The sequence below is a fragment of the Gymnoscopelus microlampas genome (assembly GCF_963454915.1).
Source record: "Gymnoscopelus microlampas genome assembly, chromosome: 4".
NCBI classification, from domain to species: Eukaryota; Metazoa; Chordata; class Actinopteri; order Myctophiformes; family Myctophidae; genus Gymnoscopelus; species Gymnoscopelus microlampas.
This window is the reverse complement of record NC_139941.1, coordinates 58,255,839-58,280,200: the sequence shown is the minus strand read 5'-3', so window position 1 is coordinate 58,280,200 and position 24,362 is coordinate 58,255,839. Positions and strand designations below refer to the sequence as shown.

General features: G+C 38.5%; 1 protein-coding gene and 1 long non-coding RNA gene across 2 annotated transcripts in view; one reads left to right on the top strand and one right to left on the bottom strand.

The window, feature by feature from the left end:
- LOC311044163 (H-2 class II histocompatibility antigen, E-S beta chain-like) overlaps positions 1-24,362 on the bottom strand; it is a gene marked incomplete at its 3' end in the record, with an annotated part of 44,637 nt that overhangs the window by 16,123 nt on the left and 4,152 nt on the right. The window contains exon 2 of the mRNA XM_084055582.1: positions 27-278. Within this exon, the coding sequence (XP_083911708.1) occupies positions 27-278 (252 nt within the window). The remainder of the gene's footprint in view (positions 1-26; positions 279-24,362) is intronic.
- On the top strand, positions 1,996-6,847 carry LOC311043439. The gene is made up of 8 exons (XR_014600604.1): positions 1,996-2,102; positions 2,434-2,484; positions 3,495-3,561; positions 3,705-3,752; positions 4,723-4,773; positions 4,969-5,014; positions 5,354-5,444; positions 6,508-6,847. It is a non-coding gene; the product is annotated as an uncharacterized lncRNA (long non-coding RNA).

Sequence of the window (24,362 nt, the reverse complement as noted above, 5' to 3'; positions counted from 1 at the left end):
CTATTGTGTTCATAGTATTCATGTACCTTTCACTGGTGGTTTCTTTAAGGCAGTGAGAAAGGCGTCCAGCTGGCCTTTGCAGTACTGCTGCTGATCCACAGCATATGCATAACCTGGCCAGTTGATATGATCTACAAACGGAGGCTGAGGCTCCACCATCTTCCCTTTGTTGTAGTCTGCGTACATCACCACTTCACCATCCAGTGCCATCATATACTCTTTATATGAGTCTTTAACTGTGTCTGAACAGCTAAGGAGTTGAATGTGCTCATGAAACACTGGAAATAAAACAATTAAAATACACTCAACAACAAACTTCTTCATCATCATCATCATCATCATCATCATCATCATCATCATCATCATCATGTTAAACAGTCATGTTTGGTTCTAAAGGTGAATATTAGAAGTATCTTCCTGTCAAACATTTTATTCAACAGATTTAAATGTTTTTATAATATTATGAAACAGATTCATAATGATTTATTTCAGGATGTGAACATAACATTATATTATATAATGTTATATAATATACATTGGTGGAAAAAGTACTGTACTGTGTAATGTTTTACTTAAGTAAAAGTATCAATACTGCAATGTAGAAATACTCTGTTACAAGTCCAGAATGTTTTATTTACTTGAGTAAAAGTACAAAAGTATTGGTATCAAAATGTACTTAAAGTAATAAAAATAGAAAGTACTCATTATGTAGAATGTCCCATTTCACACGTTTTCAAATGTATAAAAATCATTTGAAAATAGCAGATCTACAAGCTCACAATGCGTCGCATTGTGAGCTTGTAAAATTGTATTTAAGTACAGTGCTTGAGTAAATGTACCTAGTTACTTTACATCACTGATCATTTCATATAATGAAAGGTTAGAATCAGCATGTGTGTGTGTGTGTGTGTGTGTGTGTGTGTGTGTGTGTGTGTGTGTGTGTGTGTGTGTGTGTGTGTGTGTGTGTGTGTGTGTGTGTGTGTTATTAGTGTGTATTGTTCATAAGTCAGGTTGCACAGTGTAAAATAATTGATCCAAAGCCTGTTGGTTCGGGCCTTGAGGCTGAGCTACCGCTTACCAATGTTATTATAAATAATAACACTATGAATAAACTGTATGTATATTTGATATATCAATATAACAGTATCCCAGTGAGCCATAGTCGTTATTTAGACGTTCGTTTTTTTTTGTAGACCTAAATTAGATGGTGTAGATTCGGTCTATATCTAGACCAAATCTAGCCGATTGAATTTAAACAATTATTCCATACATATTGATTAAAAAAAACAACTGTAAGTTGCATTACTGATCTCCAAATATTGGACAAAAATAATTTGAATAGCCATTGATCAATTTACAGTATAGTTTAGATTTAGCCTTGATCTAGACGTTTATATCAAAACTATATATCAACGTTCAAATGTAGACCATTTCTAAACTTTTATTTTTTTATTCATGTTGTTTGAAAATCTTTATTTTAGGGTGCTAACATTAGGTTAATACATTATTATATATCTCACTATTGTCACTATTGATCAATATACAGTATAGTTTAGATTTAGCCTTGATCTAGACGTTTAAATCAAAACTATATATCATCAACGTTTAGATTTAGACCATATTTAAACCATTAAATGTATTTCATTTCTTAGTCATGTTGTTTTGAAAACGTACATATGTTTAGAAATACTATTACAGCGAAATAATGCAGTTTGCATAATGGTGATAATATGCAAATATATTTTTTTAATATGTATAAATATAACAAATAAAGGCAGTTTGCACTAATGGTGATAGGCTAATATAAAATACAGAGGAACGAGTGAAAGCCAAGCAGTAAACTGCTAACCTCGCATCACTAGACTTTCTAATCTACAGTAAACCGCAGATTGGGTTTGGAGGTCGTTTTGCTTGTTTCTTTCCGGAGACTTGGCAACATTTTGTTTTGCTTAGCGGTCTCACAAGACGTGGCAACCCCTGGAGTGGTTAAATTTCGTAGCAACACGGAAGTCAGCAACGCGTTCTAAAGGCAAGAGGAAAACTGAACAGAAGAGACTATAAAGAACAGAATTGCAAAAAAACATTCATTCTGAACTGCATAGGTGAGTGCTAAAGGATACATTATTTGAAGGAGATGTTTATTTGTGTTGACATAGTTAGACGTTGGTCATGTACAAGTTAGCGTTAGCCAACTAGCTACCAGCTGCTAGCTTCTGCCCAAACAAAGTGCAGGCGTCATGGCTGGCGTTCAATGTTTTTTACTGGTGGACCGTAACGAATTACAATCACTTGAGTTTAAATTCATTTTTTAATACTTTAACAATAAAATAATCGTTTGTTTGTGTAATGTTTAATCTGGAGTTAAAACTTTACAGAACCTTGTGAAATATTTGATTAATGTATTCTTTTTTCTTTCTTTTTTTTTTTTTGAAGCAAAACCGACAAAGAACAATAATAATGGTGCTATCAGATCAAACACCACAGGTAATTATTAATTGAATGTTTTGTGAGTTTTAACTATAACATTATTCACCTTTCCTTGAGTTGGGCCATGTGTTGAATATATTGTTTAAATCAGGGGTCTTCAACAGTCGGCAAAGAGGTTTGGTGGAGGGGGGGAAAAAAAGCAGACCAAGTACAGAGTGGGTCAAGTTTACTTAGTATGGACGGTGTGTGTGGTTAAAAGTCTGAAAATACACATTAACATGAATCCAACACTGATGACAGTGTCTGTCAAACAAGTCTATGAAGCTATCTATGAAATCTATGAAAAGATTATATTCTATACAATATATATTGGGGGTCCCTGCTTTATCTCACTCTCAGCCAAGGGGTCCTTGGTCTGAAAACGTTGAAGACCCCTGGTTTAAATCAATCAGTAGCCTATTTACATGTATTTACAGCTCTCTTCTAGGTAATGTCTAGAAGTGGCGAACTGCTGACTTTTGTCACATTTTATCTATATATCTATCTATCTATCTATGTATCTGGCTATCTGGCTATTCCACGACAATGACTGCAACTCCTTGCAACTATTTGTGGAGCAGTTACTCTGCTCTCTTCCTTATGATAGTAAGGTCTAGATAATCTGGATGGTAAAGTGCTGAGAATATAGCATCTCCTATCTGTCATATTATTCATAGATGTTTGGATGTGGGTCTATGTCAAAAGCTGTGGAAGGAGGCTAAGGTTATTCCTTTAAATATTTGACCTGTTTTGAGCAAAATCATGGAAAAGTTGGTGCATTCACAAATTCAAGCTTATTTTGTTTCAAACAAGCTTGCAACACATTCTCAACATGCCTATAGAGCTGGTCACTCTACTTCTACTGCTTTGATACAGCTGACTGATGACTGGCTTAAAGCTATAGATAACTCCATGCTGGTGGGAGCTGTGCTGTTAGATTTGTTTGTTATTTTGTCCTTTTTATTTTGGGAGTATTGTCATATTCGTTCATTACAATGATATACATCTGGCCTAATTATCTTCCCCAGGTGAATCAGTGCCCAGTGCCCATAGCTATGACAGTTTTGACAGCCCCTCTACACACCTCAACACCAGGTACATTTAAATGCTATGTTAATTGATTTAAGCCCAATGTTAAATATATATATTGTAGATGGAAATTACAGCCAGTATCGGTGTTAATGTCAAAACAAAACCTTAAGAGTTTTCTAATTCCTTCATTTATTTTTCTGTGGTAGATCTTGACAAAACTCCGGTCAGCCGTAAAAGAGGAAGAACTGCACAAGGTGAATGAATGATTAACATTTTAAATATCAGGAATTACATTTTGAAAGTTTTTGTTTGTTTGTTTACCCGCCTGCATTATCGTTGGGACTACTACTACTATGTTTTAGGTCCTCTAGAATAAATGAGTATAACAGAACGTTTAGCCGGAAGATTAAAATAAAATAAAAAGGTATTAAAATATATTACGTATTTCAACAATAGTACATTACTGTGGGGGCCTTACTCCTGAACAGAAACAACTTGGACTCCACAATGAAAATTTGGATAAAGCACAGCATATATCATACATGACTTGATGGTGTAAGAAGGTGTAATTTCAATGTGTTTTCACACCCAGCAGAATATTGAAGCTACACACCGGTCCAAGTCAGATCCTAAACTACACAAGGTAACTTTCAATTGATTGTAGTAGTGCGCATGCTCATAACTCATAACACTAGTGCGCATGCTCATTACTCTATGTGTGGTCAAAATCAAACCAATAATTCTACTTCCGGCAGGCTTCCGGGTGCTTCAAAACGCCACTGAGCACATTCATTGAAATGATAGCTGGGGGCGGGGCAATCCGCCCTCTAGTTATATTATACCTCTATGGTCCACACGCACACGTTTTTGGCTCTTGAAAAGTGACTTCCTGAGAGAAGATGTTTAAAAACGCTGTTTTTGGACATAGCCTGCCCACAATGAATATTTTCAGATATGTTTTAGAGAGTCCATAAAGGTTGCACCGGGGGGGCTTGGGGGGGGGGGGGGGGGGGGGGCTTCCCGTGTCCTGCTGCCCTAGCTGTAGAATACAACTCTCGTAGACGTATTTATGATTCTGACGTTTTCGTAGATTGAAAACGTCAGAATCATAAATACGTCTACGAGAGTTGTATTCTACAGAGCTGCTGCCCCACATATTACGTATTTCAACAACAGTACATCTACCCATAAGAAGGTGTAATTTCAATGTGTTTTCACACCCAGCAGAATATTGAAGCTACACACCGGTCCAAGTCAGATCCTGAACTACACAAGGTAACTTTCAATTGATTGTAGCAGTGAGCAAAATGGGTTGCAATGGGGGTTTTCTCTCCCCTACAGTGAAGCCGTAATCTGGGCCAAGAAAATGTCTTGACTCTACTCCACCTTTCAATTGACTATAACAGTAATCCTCAATGGTGATGTTGCAAGTATGACATGTAGCCTAATTACCTTGTCTTTCACCAACAGGAAATCTTATCAGAACTCCCAGGAGAAAGTCACAGGATTCCAAAAGGTACATTTTGATAAAGTTTGTAAGTCATCTTACTCTGGCAAAGATTTAATTGGGGAGAGATAATGATGTTGAACTTGAAAACAAGTAATGTTGTTTATTAAGATCTGCACCAGCCAAAGTATAGCCTCAAATTCTAAATCACAGGCAGACTGTCACATGGTTTGTTTCTTTCAGTTTCCCATGTCGGAGAAAAGTAAGAATGGAAGTATTATTTATCACTTTCCACTGTGTTAGTGTATTATTTCTGTTTCATATCAACATAATTGTCTTCATTGCAGGTTGGCAGAGTGTGCCGTTTTTCTTTTTGCAACTTAGCTTTGCGTTTTCTTTTTGTTTCAGACTTTTCACCAATGCCCTGATGAGTCCTTTCTACTTGCATGGACAGCAGGAGAGAGCTTTCAAAAGCACTGCCTTCTATCTGTCATCAATGGTAAAAATAACTTTGTCAGTGCTAGTTATTTGTTGATTGCTTATTCACGTTGTACACGTGTGACTGACATATCGTCGGTGTCCAGCCAGGACCAGCTAACTCCATTTTCATTTTTTTTTTTTTTTTTCATAAATCAAGGCTATTGAACACCCTTTAGGTCTGTGTAAAATATCAAAACATTTGAACCAATGAAAAGTATTGAAAAGCGCCTCTGACGAAAACTCCCAACTCCATTGGATCCTCAAACTGTCCGTCAAAAACAAACAACTCCCCCTCTCCTCTACAGCGCTGCTTTTCAACAGCATGAGTAGAGCGCGTTGCGCAGTGAACGAGGAGGAGGACCACGTAAACAAGCTCCCCGTAGTCTGTTAAAACTATGCAGTGTACCTGTTTATCAAACTTAGCACTGACGCTAATGTTATCAAAACAAGTAATTATATTTCTAAAATCTATTAAGTGTTTAATGAGGAGAGCAATGTGACAAGAAGAAAGGCGTTCATAGCATTTCTGTCGCGCTATTCTACTACCTCTTTGCAGAAGTTATTGTAATATTTAAAGTCCTGTTTATTATTGTAGGCCTATATAATAAGTGGCATGAAGCATCAGGGCATTAATTCATACGTTGTTGTGATGCATTGTTAGCTTTTGAGAATTTGTACCCTTTTGAAACCTCTCCCTCAGCAGCGAGTGGAGCTACTGTTGTTTGGACACCTAACTCCACTTCAGCTTGATTTCTGCTTGTCTGAAACTACTAACTCCACTTGCGCTGGGTAAAGTGTTGATTTACCCGCGATTTGGTTAAAGTGTTGATAATATAATGACACATGCAAGTATCTGACAATATATAAAGTCACTATACCAACTTTGATGAGGCAGTATTGCTTTGTTTTAAAAATATAAGGTTTTCTTCATTTCCTGAAAAACGTATATTTTGTTTTTGCGTTTCCTGAACAATGAGCGTTTTGGAGTTAGCAGTTTCTGGCTGGACAGCAGAGATATACTAGATAACCTCTGTAATGTCTACTGTCAGCCTGAGAGTTATTTGTCATTGTTTTGACTGCAGAAGCCGTTCAGAAGACATTCAGAGAGACAATGGAGAACCTGGTCAGCGCTGCCATCTCTGACCACTTCAAGCAGGCGCCTGGTAGAAGTGGTGGAGGGAGTTACAAGAAGAAGAGGGCAACTCCTTGAAGCAAATCCAATGTTATTATTTGGTCAAAACATTTTGTTAAGACTTGTCTTTTCTAGTTGTTTAACCCAATAGGACAGGGAACGCATCTGTGTCACTTAAGATTTATTTGGCTATTCAAAAAATAGCAGATCTACAAGCTGATAGCGCGGAACTCTGTCCGGCGCTATAAGAGCTTGTAGATTTTCTATTTTTTGAAGATTTTTGTAAAAAAAAATTGCAAATCTTTGAATATATGTACACACACACACACACACACACACACACACACACACACACACACACACACACACACACACACACACACACACACACACACACACACACACATTTCTAACTCAAATCTAGGCAAAGCAAAGATTTGAGGAAAAAACATACATTCAAAGAAATATAGCAGATCAACAAGCTCGTAGCGTGGCACCGTGCTATGAGCTTGTAGATCTGCTATTTTTTAATAGCTCAAGTATAAGATGTGTTAAAGTGTTTAAAATCTAACATGACAGGTCTTAATGGTTTAAAGCATTAAGAGGTGCAAAAATTAAAGAACGATTGTACAAGCTTTGGTATGTTTTTTGTTGTTGAAATATGTATTGTGATTGAACTTACAGTTGAAGGGTAGTTATGTTCAGAGTAAATCAATGTTAACATTAAGAAAAATGATTTTATCCATTGGTACAATAAAGAATAGCATGACATTAGTGTTACACTGCAACCTATTTAATCCCGAAAGATGACAACATAATGTAAACAAATGATCAGAACATCATGGGACTACACTACAAAGGTAAGCAAAAAGGGTTAAATTTGGTCCATCAGGTATTTTTGGCAGAGAACCAGGATCTGCATTAAAATTGAGGGATTTAAATGCATTAATATAGGTTTTGTGTGAATAATCTGATAGATCTTAAAGGTATATAATGCCTACAAATTGTTTGGATGTTATTTAAACATCTGATTTAATTATAAGTATATTAATATCCTTATTAAATAGACGTTTACATGACGTCTAAACAACGTCTATAGTCTATAATTGGGTTAAAATTAGACGTCTAAATAACGTCTAGGTTAAAATTGGTTTATGACGGGTCTAAAAATGAACGTTTTTTTGACGTCTAGGCTAAGCTTAGACGTTGTTTCAACGTCATTTGAACGGTTATATATTTATATCTAGCCGTTCAAACGACGTTGAAACAACGTCTAGGCTAGGTTTAGACGTTGAAAAAACTTTCAATTCTAGACCACTCATAAACCGGATTTAGACTAGACGGCTAGGTGACGTTTAGACGTCATTTAGACGTCTAATAGACCGAAAAATGCTCAGTGGGATGTTATTCAGTATATAATCAACAGACATAATGTTTATTTATATTAATAACAATATAGATTTCATTTATAAACAATATATGTTTAATAATATAAACATAAATACACATGTATTATATATAACAAGATTACATCTATAAATGCATAATAATTATATAATAAGAGTATCTTTAATATATTAACATAAATATAATGTACTTACTTCCTGGGATCGCTTTGACATGAAGTACAGAAGAGAGGATGAGGAGGGTGGCTGTAATCTTCATCATCACTGATCAGAAATGAACTGAATTTAAAAGATGAGAATAAATAGATCAGAATAAATAGATCAGAATAAACACATGAGAATAAACAGATCAGAATATACAGATGTATACTGAAAGAGAAGTTCTGGAGTCTGAAAGAGAATGAAGGAGGACTCATTCTGTAGTTTCGACAAATCAGCCAATCAGATTAAAGATATGATGTTACATCATCTGTTTCCGGGAAGACGATGGTTGGGAATTTTGAGAAATGAGAAAAACATAGTTAGAATGAAATAAAGAAAGAAAGACAGAAAAACAAAGAAAGATAGAAATATGTTTATAGAAGTAAAATGTTGTAATTACTTAAAAGCTTTCAGATGAGATATGATGGGAGGTTAAAGTTCATCACCTTTGTATCACTTCAGATTGAAGTGATACAATATTTTAAATGTTAATAAAATAAATAATGTAGTTAGTTGGAGTATTTCTCTGTGTACATTTACACATGATGTGAAATGTGTCCTCATTTAACTCTGTGTACATTTACACATGATGTGAAATGTGTCCTCATTTAACTCTGTGTACATTTACACATGATGTGAAATGTGTCCTCATTTAACTCTGTGTACAACATGATGACACCAAACAAACTGAATGTCACACATATGGAGCAACTACAGTAGTGTTATACAGTGTTACACAGTGTTTAACACTTCATATGGTCATAATTCAGAGACCATTGCTCTGATCAGTTTAATATAGGACTGGATTAGAACGCCACAGTAAAACTCTATTAAGTATTAATTTACTTTTAATAATGTTAAACTAAGGTGTTCCACATTCTCACATTCATCAGAAGCAGTTAGGGGTTCAGTGCCTTGCTCAAGGACACTTCAACATGAAGCCAGGAGGAGTCAGGGATTAAACCGGGAACCTCTGTAAACTGAACTCACAGACGCTCCTCTAATCCAAGCCTCATTACATCTCACTGATGATACCATCACGTCATGTGATCAAAGTGTTACTTCAGAGGTGTGTGTGTGTGTGTGTGTGTGTGTGTGTGTGTGTGTGTGTGTGTGTGTGTGTGTGTGTGTGTGTGTGTGTGTGTGTGTGTGTGTGTGTGTGTGTGTGTGTGTGTGTTTTCAGCGTTGCTGGTTCATGTTCATTAAACATCAATTCAAGCCTCATTAAATCTCACTGCTGAAACCATCAAAAACACAGTGGTCATGTGATCAAAGTGTCACATGAGAGGTGTGTGTGTGTGTGTGTGTGTGTGTGTGTGTGTGTGTGTGTGTGTGTGTGTGTGTGTGTGTGTGTGTGTGTGTGTGTGTGTGTGTGTGTGTGTGTGTGTGTGTGTGGTTGAATTCACCTCTGAAGCTTCTGACTGGAAACTCGAGCATTTCACTTCCTGTTTCATTCAGCAGCCAATCAGGATTAATCTTTTATTAAACATCACCTGTTACTAGTGTGTGATTGTGTGTGTGTGTGTGTGTGTGTGTGTGTGTGTGTGTGTGTGTGTGTGTGTGTGTGTGTGTGTGTGTGTGTGTGTGTGTGTGTGTGTGTGTGTGTGTCACATGTCATTTGTTTGTATTGTGCATTGTTCATATGTGGTTTTATATAATAACAGTATATATAAATGTATATATTATATAATAACATAAATATAATGTACTTACTTCCTGGGATTGCTTTGACATGAGTACAAAGGAGAGGATGAGGAGGGTGGCTGTAATCTTCATCAACACTGATCAAAACTAAACTGAATTTAATAGATGAGAATAAACAGTTCAGAATAAACACATGTTTACCTCAAGAGAAGTTCTGGAGTCTGAAAGAGAATGAAGGAGGACTCGTTATTTAGTCTAGAAGAATCAGCCAATCAGATTAAAGATATGATGTTACATCATCTGTTTCCGGGGAGACGATGGCAGTGAATTTTGAAGAAAAACTGTTAGTGAATGTCACACATATGGAGCAACTACAGTAGTGTTACACAGAGTATACAGTATTACACACTGTTACACTTTATTAAAAGTACATTCATTATAGACAGTCTATGTAACACAGTGTTACAATACACTGTGTTAAACACTATGGCCCGCGTACACACACACACACACACACACACACACACACACACACACACACACACACACACACACACACCACACACACACACACACACACACACACACACACACACACACACACACACACACACACACACACACACACACACACACACACACACCTACCTAAAAACCTATAGTACAATCTTTAACAATCAAGTAGGCTAGAAGCTTACATGAAAGACAGATTATGATACCACATCACCATGAATGGAACACGTTTGTATATTAATTTATTTAACCCATACCGAGCAGTGCGTGTTCGAGTTACACTAAAATAAAGCAGTCATGTAGGATATTCCTATTTCCCAGTGAGACTCGGACGGGTGAGTCCCGTACCGCACCGCGTTAATGAGAGCTAGAACTACAACATTAATGGATGAAGACTGGTGTGTGTTGGACCGTGGGTTAAATGTCTGATCTCACGGTGGCCATGAAAAGATAACAGCGCCGCTCCAAACTCCCGAAAATGCTCTCGTAGAAGCGCTCGTATATTTTGAAAATAGTAGATCTACAAGCTCACAACGCGTGTTGTGAGCTTGTAGATCTGCTATTTTCAAATAGCCAATGCAGCCAGATCTGCAATGTCATCTGAATGACTGTTAAAGCAGTTTGTTTAAATTAGTTTGCAAAATCTTATATTTTCACAGGGATTATTTATTAATGTGTTAGATAATACATGTTGGAGTGGATACATGTGTTCAGATGCCTGTCAGATGGTGAGACAATGCTGCTCCGCAGGTCTAGAATGAAAACCATAGGGAGGTCAGCTGTACTTTTGATTACAGCCTTCCTAACCGAAGTGCTAAAATATCATCAGCTAGAGCAGACCATCTCTCAGCTAGGCTACAGATGTAAACTTTTGTTTTTTATCTTTGGTAGTCTAGGACACGTGCACAAGTTGGTTGTGAGGGGCCTTTAAACGGCCGGCCTCTCCAAAAGGAGGGCCAAACAATTAGCAAGGTACTGCTCAATATCAGCTATTATAGGAAGCCGCTCAATTTGGAGGAGGCGTTGTTTCCTTTACCCATGATTTTTGTCTGCTGTGTTTGACAAGTATGCCAACATTATTGTATGTAACAATGTTCTGCCTTATATGCACTTTGTAACTGGCTGTTTTCACATTATCTGACTGTGCTGGCAGTGTTTATGTTCTTTGTACAAGGCATTCTTGTACTTCTGTTTATGTGGACATAAATATTTCAAATGTGTGTGTGTGTGTGTGTGTGTGTGTGTGTGTGTGTGTGTGTGTGTGTGTGTGTGTGTGTGTGTGTGTGTGTGTGTGTGTGTGTGTGTGTGTGTGTTGTGTGTGTGTGTGTGTGTGTGTGCGCGTGCGCGCGTGCGTGCGTGTGTGCGCGCATGCATGGGTGCGTGTTTTGTTTTCTGCAGGACTGCTTGCAGTACCAAACGTTGTCACCTGTAGAATTGTGTGACGCCAGGGGTCACTGTGATGCTTGTTGGTGGTTTAGGTGGTGGTTTGTTGTGGAAAAAAGTCAGCTCAAAAAGCTTCACTTCATACTTATTGCAGTGAGACTCTTCCTCAGTATGTAATGTATCTTTTAATAGTTGTCCACGACCACTAGCCTACTAACACAAAGTACTCCAATAGTCATCTAGTGAAACCCATACACTGGTTTTCAACCCTTTTCATGTCAAGGTCCATTATTTGTTTGAGCCACAGAACCACCGTTTGATGGAACGGCTGTGCTACAATTTGAGCTCCTGGATAGTACTTTTGAACTCACCCTTTCTGTTCTCAAGGTCAATATTAGGTTTTAACCCAAACACTTCTATTATTTTTATTTTTATTATTCACTAAAACCATGACCAGCTCATCATCACTTGTCACCGTCCGCTCCTCGGGCCGTGGACTTTGACTTTATTATTTAGACCTTGATGCCCTTTTATGGTCATGGACGCTTTAGGCCGGTTAGACCTAAAGTGCTTACTGCATGTTCTGCATACTGCAGGTTCTATTTGTATATTTGTATTGTTGTTACTCTGTTGCCTTTTGCCCTGATGTTGTCTACTCTTATTTTGTAGTATTGTTTCCTGTCTGCGTTGTTATCGCTTCCTGTCTTGTCTCACCAGTATGTATTTGTAATTGTTCTCCACCTTTGTCCTGTTGTGCCCCAGCCAATCCCAGTGTTGGTTGTAGTTTGAGTTCACCTGCGTCCTGTTATCCCCTGTCTATTTAAGTCCTGAGTTTGCACTGTGTTCTTGTTGGTCCGTAGACCTATGTCACCATTGTTTATGTTTAGTGCTTGATGCCTACTGTTCTGTATCCCTGCTTTTGGAAACCTCAGTTTATTTAATAAATCCTTTGATTTGAATACTTCTACCTACCTCGTCTGCTTTTGGGCCCTACCCGCTACGCATCCTCACATCACTTGAGGTTGTAGACTGCATTGTTTCTCCGTGGCGTGACAAAACTCGCCACAGATAACTTTAATGACGTTATGAATTGTATACGCATATACACGTCGAGTTCAACGACGGCGCCATCGCCACCATCAGGATGAGCGAGGAGGACGCGCTCAGGACGGTGCTGCTGGACCTGTGAGCGCCCCCTGCCTGCCTGTCGTTGTCGTGCACTACTAGTGTCCTTAACCACGCCAACCCTCTGTAGACTTAGTCAAACCGGAACTGAAGTTGTTCCTGTACTTGGGACCGCTTTTTTTCCGCCTCTAAAACAAAATCTCTTTGCCCAAAAATACCCCATCTACAAGGCGACGCGTTGGGCTTGTAGATCCTCTATTTTCGGCACTAGTGTTCTTAGCACACACCAACCCTCTCTAGACTCTAGTTGTAGAAAAGAGTCATACTAGACAGCAACCCTCCCCCTGGCCTATTCCCATGGATTGGCTCCACCCACCTCACCTGCTCTCACTCACTCTCAAACCCTAACCACACCTGTCCTAATTCACTCCTCATTAGAGGCCTGCTATAAATACTGCTTGAGTGCCTGTCCCTCCAGCTATTGTTTGTCAGCAGCAACAACTCCTCTGTCCTGGTCTGGAGTCTCAGCAGGCCTTGGTTATGTATCATTGAAGTGAGTCCTGTGGACAATTTGTGAATCTTATGTTGCATTATATTACCTTGTGATAAATGTATTTAATGTTAGTTCACCTGCTTGCCTTGAAAACTTAAGAGGGGATTGTGTGTAATGTGCAGCTAGTGCACATAATGTACTTAGCAAGGAAATGCAGTAAGTTAACTTAGAGAATATTGTGCAATGTGTTTGGTGTTTAGTACTCTGGTGTATTAGTGGTAGGCCTACCCACTCCTCCTTTAGAGTGATACATCATTGTCCTAATTGTTGTTCATTGTTTATGTGTTTTGTATAATAATGATGTGTTTCTATCTTTCATAGTAAAACATCATAACCGTGAAGCCTCATCACCTCCTTGCTCATTACCAAATGCTCATGTGTGCAATGGAAAATAAATGGCTTAAAGGGAACTCAGTTGTCATGCATTGTGACCGATGTACCATGGTGATGTTCAATACCCTGTGAACCAATACCACAACTATCTTCTACTAGTAAAACCTGTACCATGGTGATGTTCAATACCCTGTGAACCAATACCACAACTATCTTCTACTAGTAAAACCTGGACCTGAGGTGGTCTCTGTACTTGGACTGTTTTGTGTCCTCTCTCTACACCAAGGGCCATATCTTGCCGTTGCCTTAACCCATTAAAGCCGGGCACGCATCTGTGTCCTTTTTAGATTTATTTGGGCTATAGCAGATATACAAGCTCATACAAGCACTCTGTGCCACGCTATGAGCTTGTATATCTGCTATTTTTGAAAAATCGTGAAAATCTGTGTAAATCTTTGAATATATATATATATATTTTAAAGGAAACATTTGTAACTCAAATCTTTACTTCTGGGGGATTCTACAAATGTCTTCTAAATCCTAACATTTTTTTTTAAAATTGATGTTGCTATAATCAGTGGTTCTCAAACTTTTTCATTTAAAGGACCCCCAAAATGATATGTATTTAGGTCTGCGCGGACCCCCATCTCAAAATATTTTGTTCCAGGGACCCCCCCCCCCCCCCCCAGAAGTTGTAACAAGAGTTTAAAAAAAAAAAAAATCCGCTTTAAAAAAATATATATTCAAAGATTTGCAGACATTTTCACGACTTTTCCAAAAATAGCAGATCTACAAGCTCGCCGCGCTATGAGCTTGTAGATCTGCTATTTTTAGACACAGATGCTTTCTCTTTGATTTTTTTTTAAATGTTCTTCAAAATAGTATAAAATGGCATTAAAAGTTTAGGCATACGGGGTAAAGGCAAGGTAGGGCCCCAAATATCTGTGCCAACAATAACCGATCTACAACCTCACAAGAAATGTGTCGCCTTGTGACGCATTGTGAGCTTGTAGATCTGCTATTTCTGGCTAATGGTTCCTGTACTTTATTTTTCCCTCTCTACACTGAATAAAACAAAACAGCCGATCTACAAGCTCACAGCAAGTCACATTTGTGACGCGTTGTGAGCTTGTAGGTCTGGTTATTTTTGACGAGTGATTTTGCCACCAGAATAGGGACAGGGTTGAAGTAGTTAAAGGTGCAGTAAAGTGATATTCTTTTGTTAAAATAAAGTGTAAATTAGCTCTATATTGTTATAGTGATCATTGCTATAGAGTGTGTTAACAGTAACGGGTCTAACTGTCTCTCCAACTCTTTAACATAAAATACATGTTCAGGTCAGGATACCAATTTTATCCAATCAGGAGAGAGAACTCGTATTTCTATAAATTATATTAATTTTTTTCTTTACAAAAAAATAAAGAAAAATAAATCACTTAATTGCCTTTAAGAGTGTTTGGTAGAGCTTGGGGAGGAACTCATGATGCTTTGAAACATGTTTTATCCCCATGTTTAACACTATGCTACATGCCTTTTGCTATAGAAATGTATTTAAAAAAAAAAAAGATAATTGTTTTCCTTTTCATGCTTTTTAAATTAAATGCATCCCTGGATCAGGAAGGGATCGTGTAAATATTGTTGTGAATTTTGCCTATTTGCTGTTTGCCAAATCCAACGAGTATTATTATTATTTTAATGAGTTTTTTTTCTTTGCTGTTTAAATTCATCCCAACGTTTTACATGAGCAAACCCATAGCTGGAGTGGTCAAACCCATAGCTGGAGTGATCACCCATCGTTACTGGCTTCCATCACGGCCCTTTATGCCACTTTAAGGTTCTCAAACATTATCTTGTCATGGACCCCGAATGTATGTCTGTGGACCCCTATCTGAGAATATGTGTGCCAGGGACCCCCATAGAAGATGTGTGGTGTTCAAGTATTTCTAATTTCTAAAAATATTCCTATTCTTTACCGGATGATTATTATTATTTTTTTTTTAATAGCTGTATCTGGGTTTAAAGTCCTTAAACTGAGATTGATGCTATATTAACACATTTTGCTGGGGACCCCCTGGGAACCCCTTCAAGGACCCTTGGGGGTCCCCTGACCCCACTTTGAGAACCACTGGTTTTATGTTACATAATTATGACCAGGCTTTGGATAAACTGTTATGTGTGATTACCCACTGTGTGTCATACTGCCCCCTGCTGGTCCACATGTACCCTGATCTCTGAAGGCAGTGTTTCTCACACTGTTTCATGTCAAGGACCCCTAATTTAAACTGACACATATGACCTATTTGAAAACATACGCCAGGGACCCACATAAGAGAATATTTTTTACAGCTACAGCAGTGATTCAAGGACCCCCAGTTTGATAGACCACAGACCCCCATTTAATACCATTATGATCATTGAGAACTACTTATTCTGGAAGTGAGGAAGAGTCATTCTTGGTAGAACTATCGGCCATGAGGAAATGTTTTTTTATGACATCGGTGTTTGCAGCCAATCTGTGTTGATTTTTAACCACTTCAGACCTGGCATTTTGGTAATGTCATTAAAACATTGAGATACACATCTGTGTAACCACTTTTTAACCATTATTTTATACTATCAAAAATAGCAGATCTGCTGTTTTTGAAAAATCATGAAAATGTGTGCAAATCTTTGATTTTTAAAACATTTTTTTAGAGAACATTTGTAACTCAAATCTTTGCTTCTGTGGGTCCCTGGAACAACATATTTTGAGATGGCACCAAGTACATATCATTTTGCGTGGTCCTTGACATGAAAAAAGTTTGAGGACCACTGATATTATAGCAAAATAAGTAAAAAAGGACATTTGTAGAATCCCCAGAAGCAAAGATTTGAGTTACAAAAGATTTTCACAATTAAAAAAATTGCCAAAGAAATGTTAAAATGACATGGATGTGTTCCGGTCTTAATGGGTTCAAACATAGCCAATCTATAAGCTCACAATGTGACGTGTTGTCAGCTTGCAGAGAGGCTCATTTGGAAAACGTTTCAAATCAAACTTTGACTTGATTTATGTTTGAAAAATGAATCAAATCAAAGTGTTTCAAATTGATTAGAATTGATTAATCTTTTGCACTTTTTTTTTGACAAAATATGGGTCATAAACATGGGTAAGGGGAGGGGCTACAACTCTCCTGAATGGCGATTGGTCGTGGTATATTTGTTTGTAAATTTCAGTACATTTCACGGTTTGGTTTTAACCACTTAAACCCCAGTATCCCTATTCTGGGAAAACCTTTGCAGGAAAATAGCAGATCGACAAGCTGTGAGCTTGTAGATCTGCTGTTTTCGGTGAAGATATGTTAATGTCGAGCGTAAACATAAAGGTCACTAGTACGGATCCCTGAGGGACGTCTGGGTTAAAGTGGTTAAGCTCCTCCCCCTGGTAGAATAGTAACTTTACGGAGCTGTGTTGCCGATGACGATGAAGATGGTGTGTTGTCATGGTGATGAAGATGGTGTGTTGTCATGGTGATGAAGATGGTGTGTTGTCATGGTGAAGAAGATGGTGTGTTGCCGTGGTGATGAAGATAGTGTGTTGCCGTGGTGATGCACATTGCTGCTCAGGGGAAATGTGATTTAGAAGATGATGTGGGGTTTGCATAACACAACTGTGAGCGCTGCATAACACAACTGCCATCACATTCATACTTCTACTTTAGATTGATCTTCAGTTTCAGCTATAATATTAACCCTTACTTTGCTGTGATGTTTGTGTGAAGCCAGCCAACAGCCAACCAGTCACTGTATGTTTGTGTAAAAACACAGGCCAATAAAATGGATTCTGATGACCTTTTTTCCCCTTCTTTTTCTTTCTTTTTTTTCCTCTTGTGTGATATAAAATAAGGTGACAAATTAAATGAGCTGCTCTAGAAAAACATTAAATCTCCATTTCTGAAAGAATGATTTAGTCCCTATGGGTCTGTGGCAGATTGGTACTGTGAAGATTAAGAAGCTGGTCTAGATCAAGGGTTCCCAAACTTTTCAGGCCGCGACTCCCCCAAAATAATCCTATTTGAACTGGGGACCCCCCAAAAGAATCCTATTTTAACTGGGGACCCCCCAAAATAATCATATTTGAACTGGGACCCCCCAAAATAATCATGTTTGAACTGGGACCCCCCAGGTGATTGGAATTGTAGGAGTTGAGGCTTACATTTGTTTGACTCGGTTCCACAGATAAATATTGTGAAAATACACAACGCCTCACGTTGCGAGGCGTTGTGAGATTGTAGATCGACTATTTTCACAATATTTTCCTTTTTCTTAATTCGATTATTTGACAATTTGTCCAGTATTTTTGACCAGTTTTTATAGTATAGTTTGTTGATTACTTTTGATGCAGTATTGCTCTTTTTTAATCTGATTACATTTTTTTAAAGGTATTAAAGAGGTTTTAAAAGTCCTTAAATTGTCCCTTTACTGTCACCACCTGGGACCCCCTCAATGTGGTGGCCAAGCCGCCAGGGGGCGCCAGGAGGCAACTGGAAAGGAGAGGATTCTATCTATCTATTTATCTGTCTGTCTGTCTGTCTGTCTGTCTGTCTGTCTGTCTGTCTGTCTGTCTGTCTGTCTGTCTGTCTACAGACCAATTATGTGTTTACCAACATTGAGACTAAACACACAGGTGATTGTTTCATGCAATCACTTCCCAACATATTGTTTCAGGGTTTCTCTGGTTTCAGTTCATTCAACCTCCTCCTGTGTGTTGGCTAGTGAGGCGTCCTAGAGACATGACAGAATGGGTTTCTTTCTGCGCGACCATACTGGTTCTTATCAGTGTGACGTTGTCTGTTAATGGGTCTGTCTGTCTGTCTGTCTGTCTGTCTGTCTATTATGGTATATCTAGAGCTTTTTCACTATCTGGAAATGTTTTCTTATTTCCATGGGAACCCCTGTATGTTTTACGTCATTCAAGTATTGTTTTAATTGTATTAAATATCTTTTCAGCATAAAGGCCCTGTAAAGGCAGCCCAACAACAAATAATTGTATTAAATATCTTTTCAGCATAAAGGCCTGTAAACTAAAGGCAGAAGAACAACAAATAATGTCCAGTGAGGGATATGGTGTGAAGCTTTTCCAACGCGTGGCGTTGACAGTAACTCAGGTCTTCTCTTTGAGTGCATTTAAAATGTTTATTTTGAAGCAGGATGATAACAGCATAAACAAAGCCGGGTGTTTAACGGTTAACTAAACAACTAACTGTGATAAGAAAATAAACCCAAAATAACTCAAAACTAACTGAAAACAAACGGAAACACACAGTTGAAAAACTGTATGGTTTCCCTCTGTGATTCCCTAATGCTGTGCACCTGTGACACCCCCACATAGGCTGTACCCCCAGATTGGCTGAATCCCCGCCTACTGTATGCCCAGGTCAATCAGTAATGTCACAGCACCTTCACAATATCACAGCAACTTCATACACCTAGTAAACCACAATCACATTGGCTGCAACAGGCCCTTCAACAGGGTTCAGAGGAACACAAAAAACACAAAAAACACAAACCAGGTAGGCGGTCGTAACAGGAAGCCCTGTCAGGCATTCACGTCTACTACATTTTAATAGTTGTCCACTTGTTTAAAGGACACATTTGTGAAAAGGGTTGATGATGTCATCATTGCGCTGCTGTTATGACTATTTAAAAGGTTGATGATGTCATCACTGTGCTGCTGTTATGATTATTTAAAAGCTGAATGAACACACATGTATTTCCTCCTCTCTCCACCAGGGGCAGCGATGACTCTCTGCTTCTCTGAAAACACACCCAGGTGTTCTGTGAAAAGACAATAAACCAATAAGAATCAGAATGTATTAACTGTGTGAACATGTTAACACTTTAGAACAACCTTCCCTTATAATAGTACATGAATCATTTCTAAAGTATTAGTTAATGTATTATTCATAACTTGTTAAATGTGTGGTAGTATTTAATGATTTAAAACTATGCTAGTTAATAGATAATGAACAAGTCTCCCTGCAACTACAGTAAGCATCAAAGTAGAAACAACTCAGTCCATTCAAACAACATTTGACCAATACTTTGTCAATAGTGTATCTTAGTAGGAAGGTGGTGCTCCGGCATCTGCCATCAGACCTCTGGAGCTTGTTCAGAAAGCTGCGGCTCGTCTGGTGTTCAATCGCCCCAAGTTCTCCCACACAACTAACCTTCTCCGTTCTCTACACTGGCTCCCCGTAGCGGCTCGCATCCAGTTTAAAACCCTGGTGCTAGCTAGCCTATAGGGCTGTGAAAGGAACAGCTCCTTCTTACCTCCAGGCTATGGTCGATGCTTACACCTCTGCCCCGACCACTGCGGTCTGCCACCTCGGGGCGACTGATTGCCTGGCCGATCTACACGGTCACAACTTTTTTCTGTTCTGGCCCCGCAGTGGTGGAAAGAACTCCCCACTGATGTCAGGACAGCAGAGTCACTGATGTCAGGACAGCAGAGTCACTGCCCATCTTTCGCCGCAGACTGAAAACCCACCTCAAACACTACCCTTCCTCTTTGCCTTGCCTGCTTGTTGTACGAACTCTTGTTTTATTATTGTATTGTTTTATTGGATCTTGTTTAGTCGATACACTTATTTGTTTTAGCTCTTGCTCATTTGATTTTGCTATTTGTCTCATCTGTTTAAGAAAGTAGGTAGCTGATATATTGCACTTTTACCTTAGTGCTAGGTATACTCTTAGTTGCTTGTTTTAGCAGAAAATGCACTTAAGACTTCTGGTGATTAGTAGTTTCGTTCCCTACCTATGTTGAATGCACTTTTATTATGTCGCTTTGGATAAAAGTGTCTGCTAAATGACGAATGGAATGGAAGGGCAGCTCAGTTGGTAGAACACTCTTTGGACCACAAGGTTTTGTCTTTGATCCTGTTAGTGATGGAATGATCAGTGTTTTCAATTAACTGAATCATTGTGTTCAGTTCACTGAAATGTTGTGTTCAATGAACTGAATAATGGACCCTTCGCTAAGCCCCACCCACTCCACTCTGTGACTGGTGGTGTGGAGTTAGTCACACCCAGGCCTGGCAGCGCCTGGCAAACTTTGCTTCTCACCCATTGACTTGCATGTTAAATGACGGCTTTTCCCCTTAAAAATAATCCATCATTTCAGTAGCAAGAGCTTCAAAATCTCTTCTAAATCTAGTCAACAAGGCCTGCAGTAGGCTATGCACTGGACAAATGTGCATGACATTATTTCAATAAACTAAAAACACGGGAAATGTTAGAGGGAGTAATAGCCATGGATACACGACGGTCGACTGTCTCGACCGTCATGGATGAACTTCAACCTGGTGTTTGCACTGTCTCCATTTACGGCCCATACATCTACAGAAACGTTCATATTTCAAATATAAAGTGCTTATCCCATGGCCACGGATGTTACATTTATGTACGGGTTCTCAAAAGTACCCGTATCATCCGTATTGTTCAATAAAAAGCATTTTAATCTGATCGGTGGCCATTTTTTCCATATGCGTTCAACTGAGCGACCCTATCGGTTGGTAGGTGTATTGCACGCTGATACATTATAACTCTATGAGAAAATTAAAATGCTTTTTATTGAACAACACAGAATATACGGGTACTTTTGAGAGTCCCGTGCATAATTTTAACATCCGTGGCCATAGCATAAGCAATTTATATTTTGAAATCTGAACGTTTATATAGATGTACGGACCGTAAATGGAGAAAGTGCAAACACCAGGTTGAAGTTGATCCATGACTGTAACAGGAGTTTTCATGTACCGCAGGGTAAGACTACAGTAGCAGTTAATAAATAGACGAACAAATGAATGAATATACTTTAACGTGCGGAATTCGAAACAGGCAGCGCTGGGATTCTGAATTGTGTTACGATTACGGTGATTATTATCATTGACATCACCTGGGCGAGTGAGTCTTGTAACTTTCCCAACGTTAAGCTGTGTTCAACAACTCAGGCACAGCCATAGCCTTCCAGTTTAAGCGCAGATTTCAGCTTGGGAAGAGAACCCTCCAGTTGTGGATAAGTGGAATCTGTTGCTGGTTCATAGTCACCATTGCGTTATTGTGGTATTCCTGTTCTTGCTATTATGTTGCAAATGATTGTGTGTGTGTGTGTGTGTGTGTGTGTGTGTGTGTGTGTGTGTGTGTGTGTGTGTGTGTGTGTGTGTGTGTGTGTGTGTGTGTGTGTGTGTGTGTGTGTGTGTGTGTGTGTGCGGGCGAAATAACATTGACAGCTATGGCAGGTGACGAAAGTTTGCCAGACCTGTGCCAGGCTAACAGCGGTTGCTAAGCTGGCATTGGACAATCGCTTTTGGGGTGGGGTTTAGCGAAGGGTCCATTGGGTTCAGTTCACTGAAATGTTGTGTTCAATGAACTGAATCATTGGGTTCAGTTCACTGAAATGTTGTGTTCAATGAACTGAATCATTGGGTTCAGTTCACTGAAATGTTGTGTTCAGCTGACATGGATCGCTCATGAAAGCTAAATGTCTTGTTTAAAATGAGATCCCCACGTACTCAATTCATGGAGACATCAATCCTCATGGTCCAAACTACACAGTTTACCAAGAGGACCCCCCCCCATCTGACCACATTGTCATCAGTGTTGTCTGATACAACAAACCATTTGATTATTCAATTTGATTATTAGATTCATTATTATGATAAAGGAAGCAGAAGACACATGATAATGTGGATTCAAGCGACCAGGATGGTTTACCAGGCTAGTTGTTTCACTTCTTACACAAGCATGTTGTTTTGTGTATGTTTTATACTTTTATACACTTTTATACATAAAACAAAAAAACAAAGTTTGGTAAAAAGGAAGAGGAAGTGAACCTGGGTGTGTGGGAGGAGTCTAAAGATCGTCATTGGTTGTCGGCACCAGAATACGACCTGATAGAAGAAGAAGAGAGACAGTTAAAACACACACATGAATAAATCCTATGTTTGTGTGTATTTCTCCATACAATGCATAAATGTACACACAATAACACAATAACAGTCAACATGTTAATGAAATATCTTAGTTAAACATGTTGAAACATGTTAATTAAACATGTTAATTAACATGTTGATTAAACATGTTAATTAACATGTTGATTAAACATGCTAATCACCTCGTTTCTTCCACTGGAAGTAGATGAATCCAGACAGGAACATGACCAGACCCAGAACCAGACCTGATGCTCCCATGGCCACCTTGTTCTTCACTGACTCTGACATGGAGAAATCTAAATATACAAATATTATATTATATTACATTATATTATTACAGTAGATTAAAACACCTTGTTCTTCACTGACTCTGGCATGGAATCATCAGTTCATTTTATATTTGATCTATAATGTTGGGGTCCTTCTTGACAAGAAAAAGTTTGAGCACCACTGATATTATAACAACAATAGTTTTTCAGAAACATTAAGACATTTGTTGAGACACTTGAGACATTTGACATTTGTTACAAATGTTCGTTTTAAAAAAGTATACATTCAAAGATTTGCAAAAATGTTCACAATTTTTCTAAAATAGTAGATCTACAAGCTCGTAGCGTGGCACCAAGTGCTGCCAATGTCTGCCAATCTTAGGGCAGACACTCTAACAACGAGACCATTACCATTGATATTAATGCAGCATTTATATAAGACCAGTTCCATCTCTCAGGACTGTTCTCATACTTTACAGTCACTTTCAGCTCCTTCACTCCAGCAACTTCTGACCCTGATGTGTAAATTCTATAAATGTATAAATACTATTAATTCTATAAATTCTATTCTATTCTATTATATAAATAATATAAATTATATAAGTGTCTTTTTACCTGCATTCATTAGTAAACTAAGATGATGTACCTCATCTAGACGTGACACTTAAGCTCTAAGTAGGTGAGGCTCCTGTCATGACCTTCTTATTAGAATAGTTACTTTTTTAGGATGTTTTAATGTATTTGTATTGATTTTTATTTCTGGTGTCTGTATTATTGTGTCTTGTTTTTAATTGGGTTGCTGTGTTTCCTTTCTGCAAAACAAATGTATCTTCTGGTTCAAAAAGAGAAGAATCCTTGAACCATTAAAACAGAGTGTAGTGTAACACATTAAAGTAGATTACATTATATTACAGTAGAGTAGGCCTACAGTAGATTACAGTAGATTACAGTAGATTACAGTAACTGACCCCAGTCCATCTTGATAGGCGCGGTCAGGCTGGGATGTTCCACCATGCATGTGATCTTCTCTCCTGATCTGTAACACACACACACACACACACACACACACACACACACACACACACACACACACACACACACACACACACACACACACACACACACACACACACACACACACACACACACACACACAAAAACACAATTTTTTTTCTGTTAGTCTGTTAGGTGTGTACCTGGGTGTGTACTCCAGGTAGGAGTGGTACTGGTAGTACCAGTAGAGGTGTGTATTTCTATGTATAGGTGTCTGTTAGGTGTGTACTCCAGGTAGGAGTGGTACTGGTAGTACCAGTAGAGGTGTGTATTTCTATGTATAGGTGTCTGTTAGGTGTGTACCTGGGTGTGTACTCCAGGTAGGAGTGGTACTGGTAGTACCAGTCTCCATC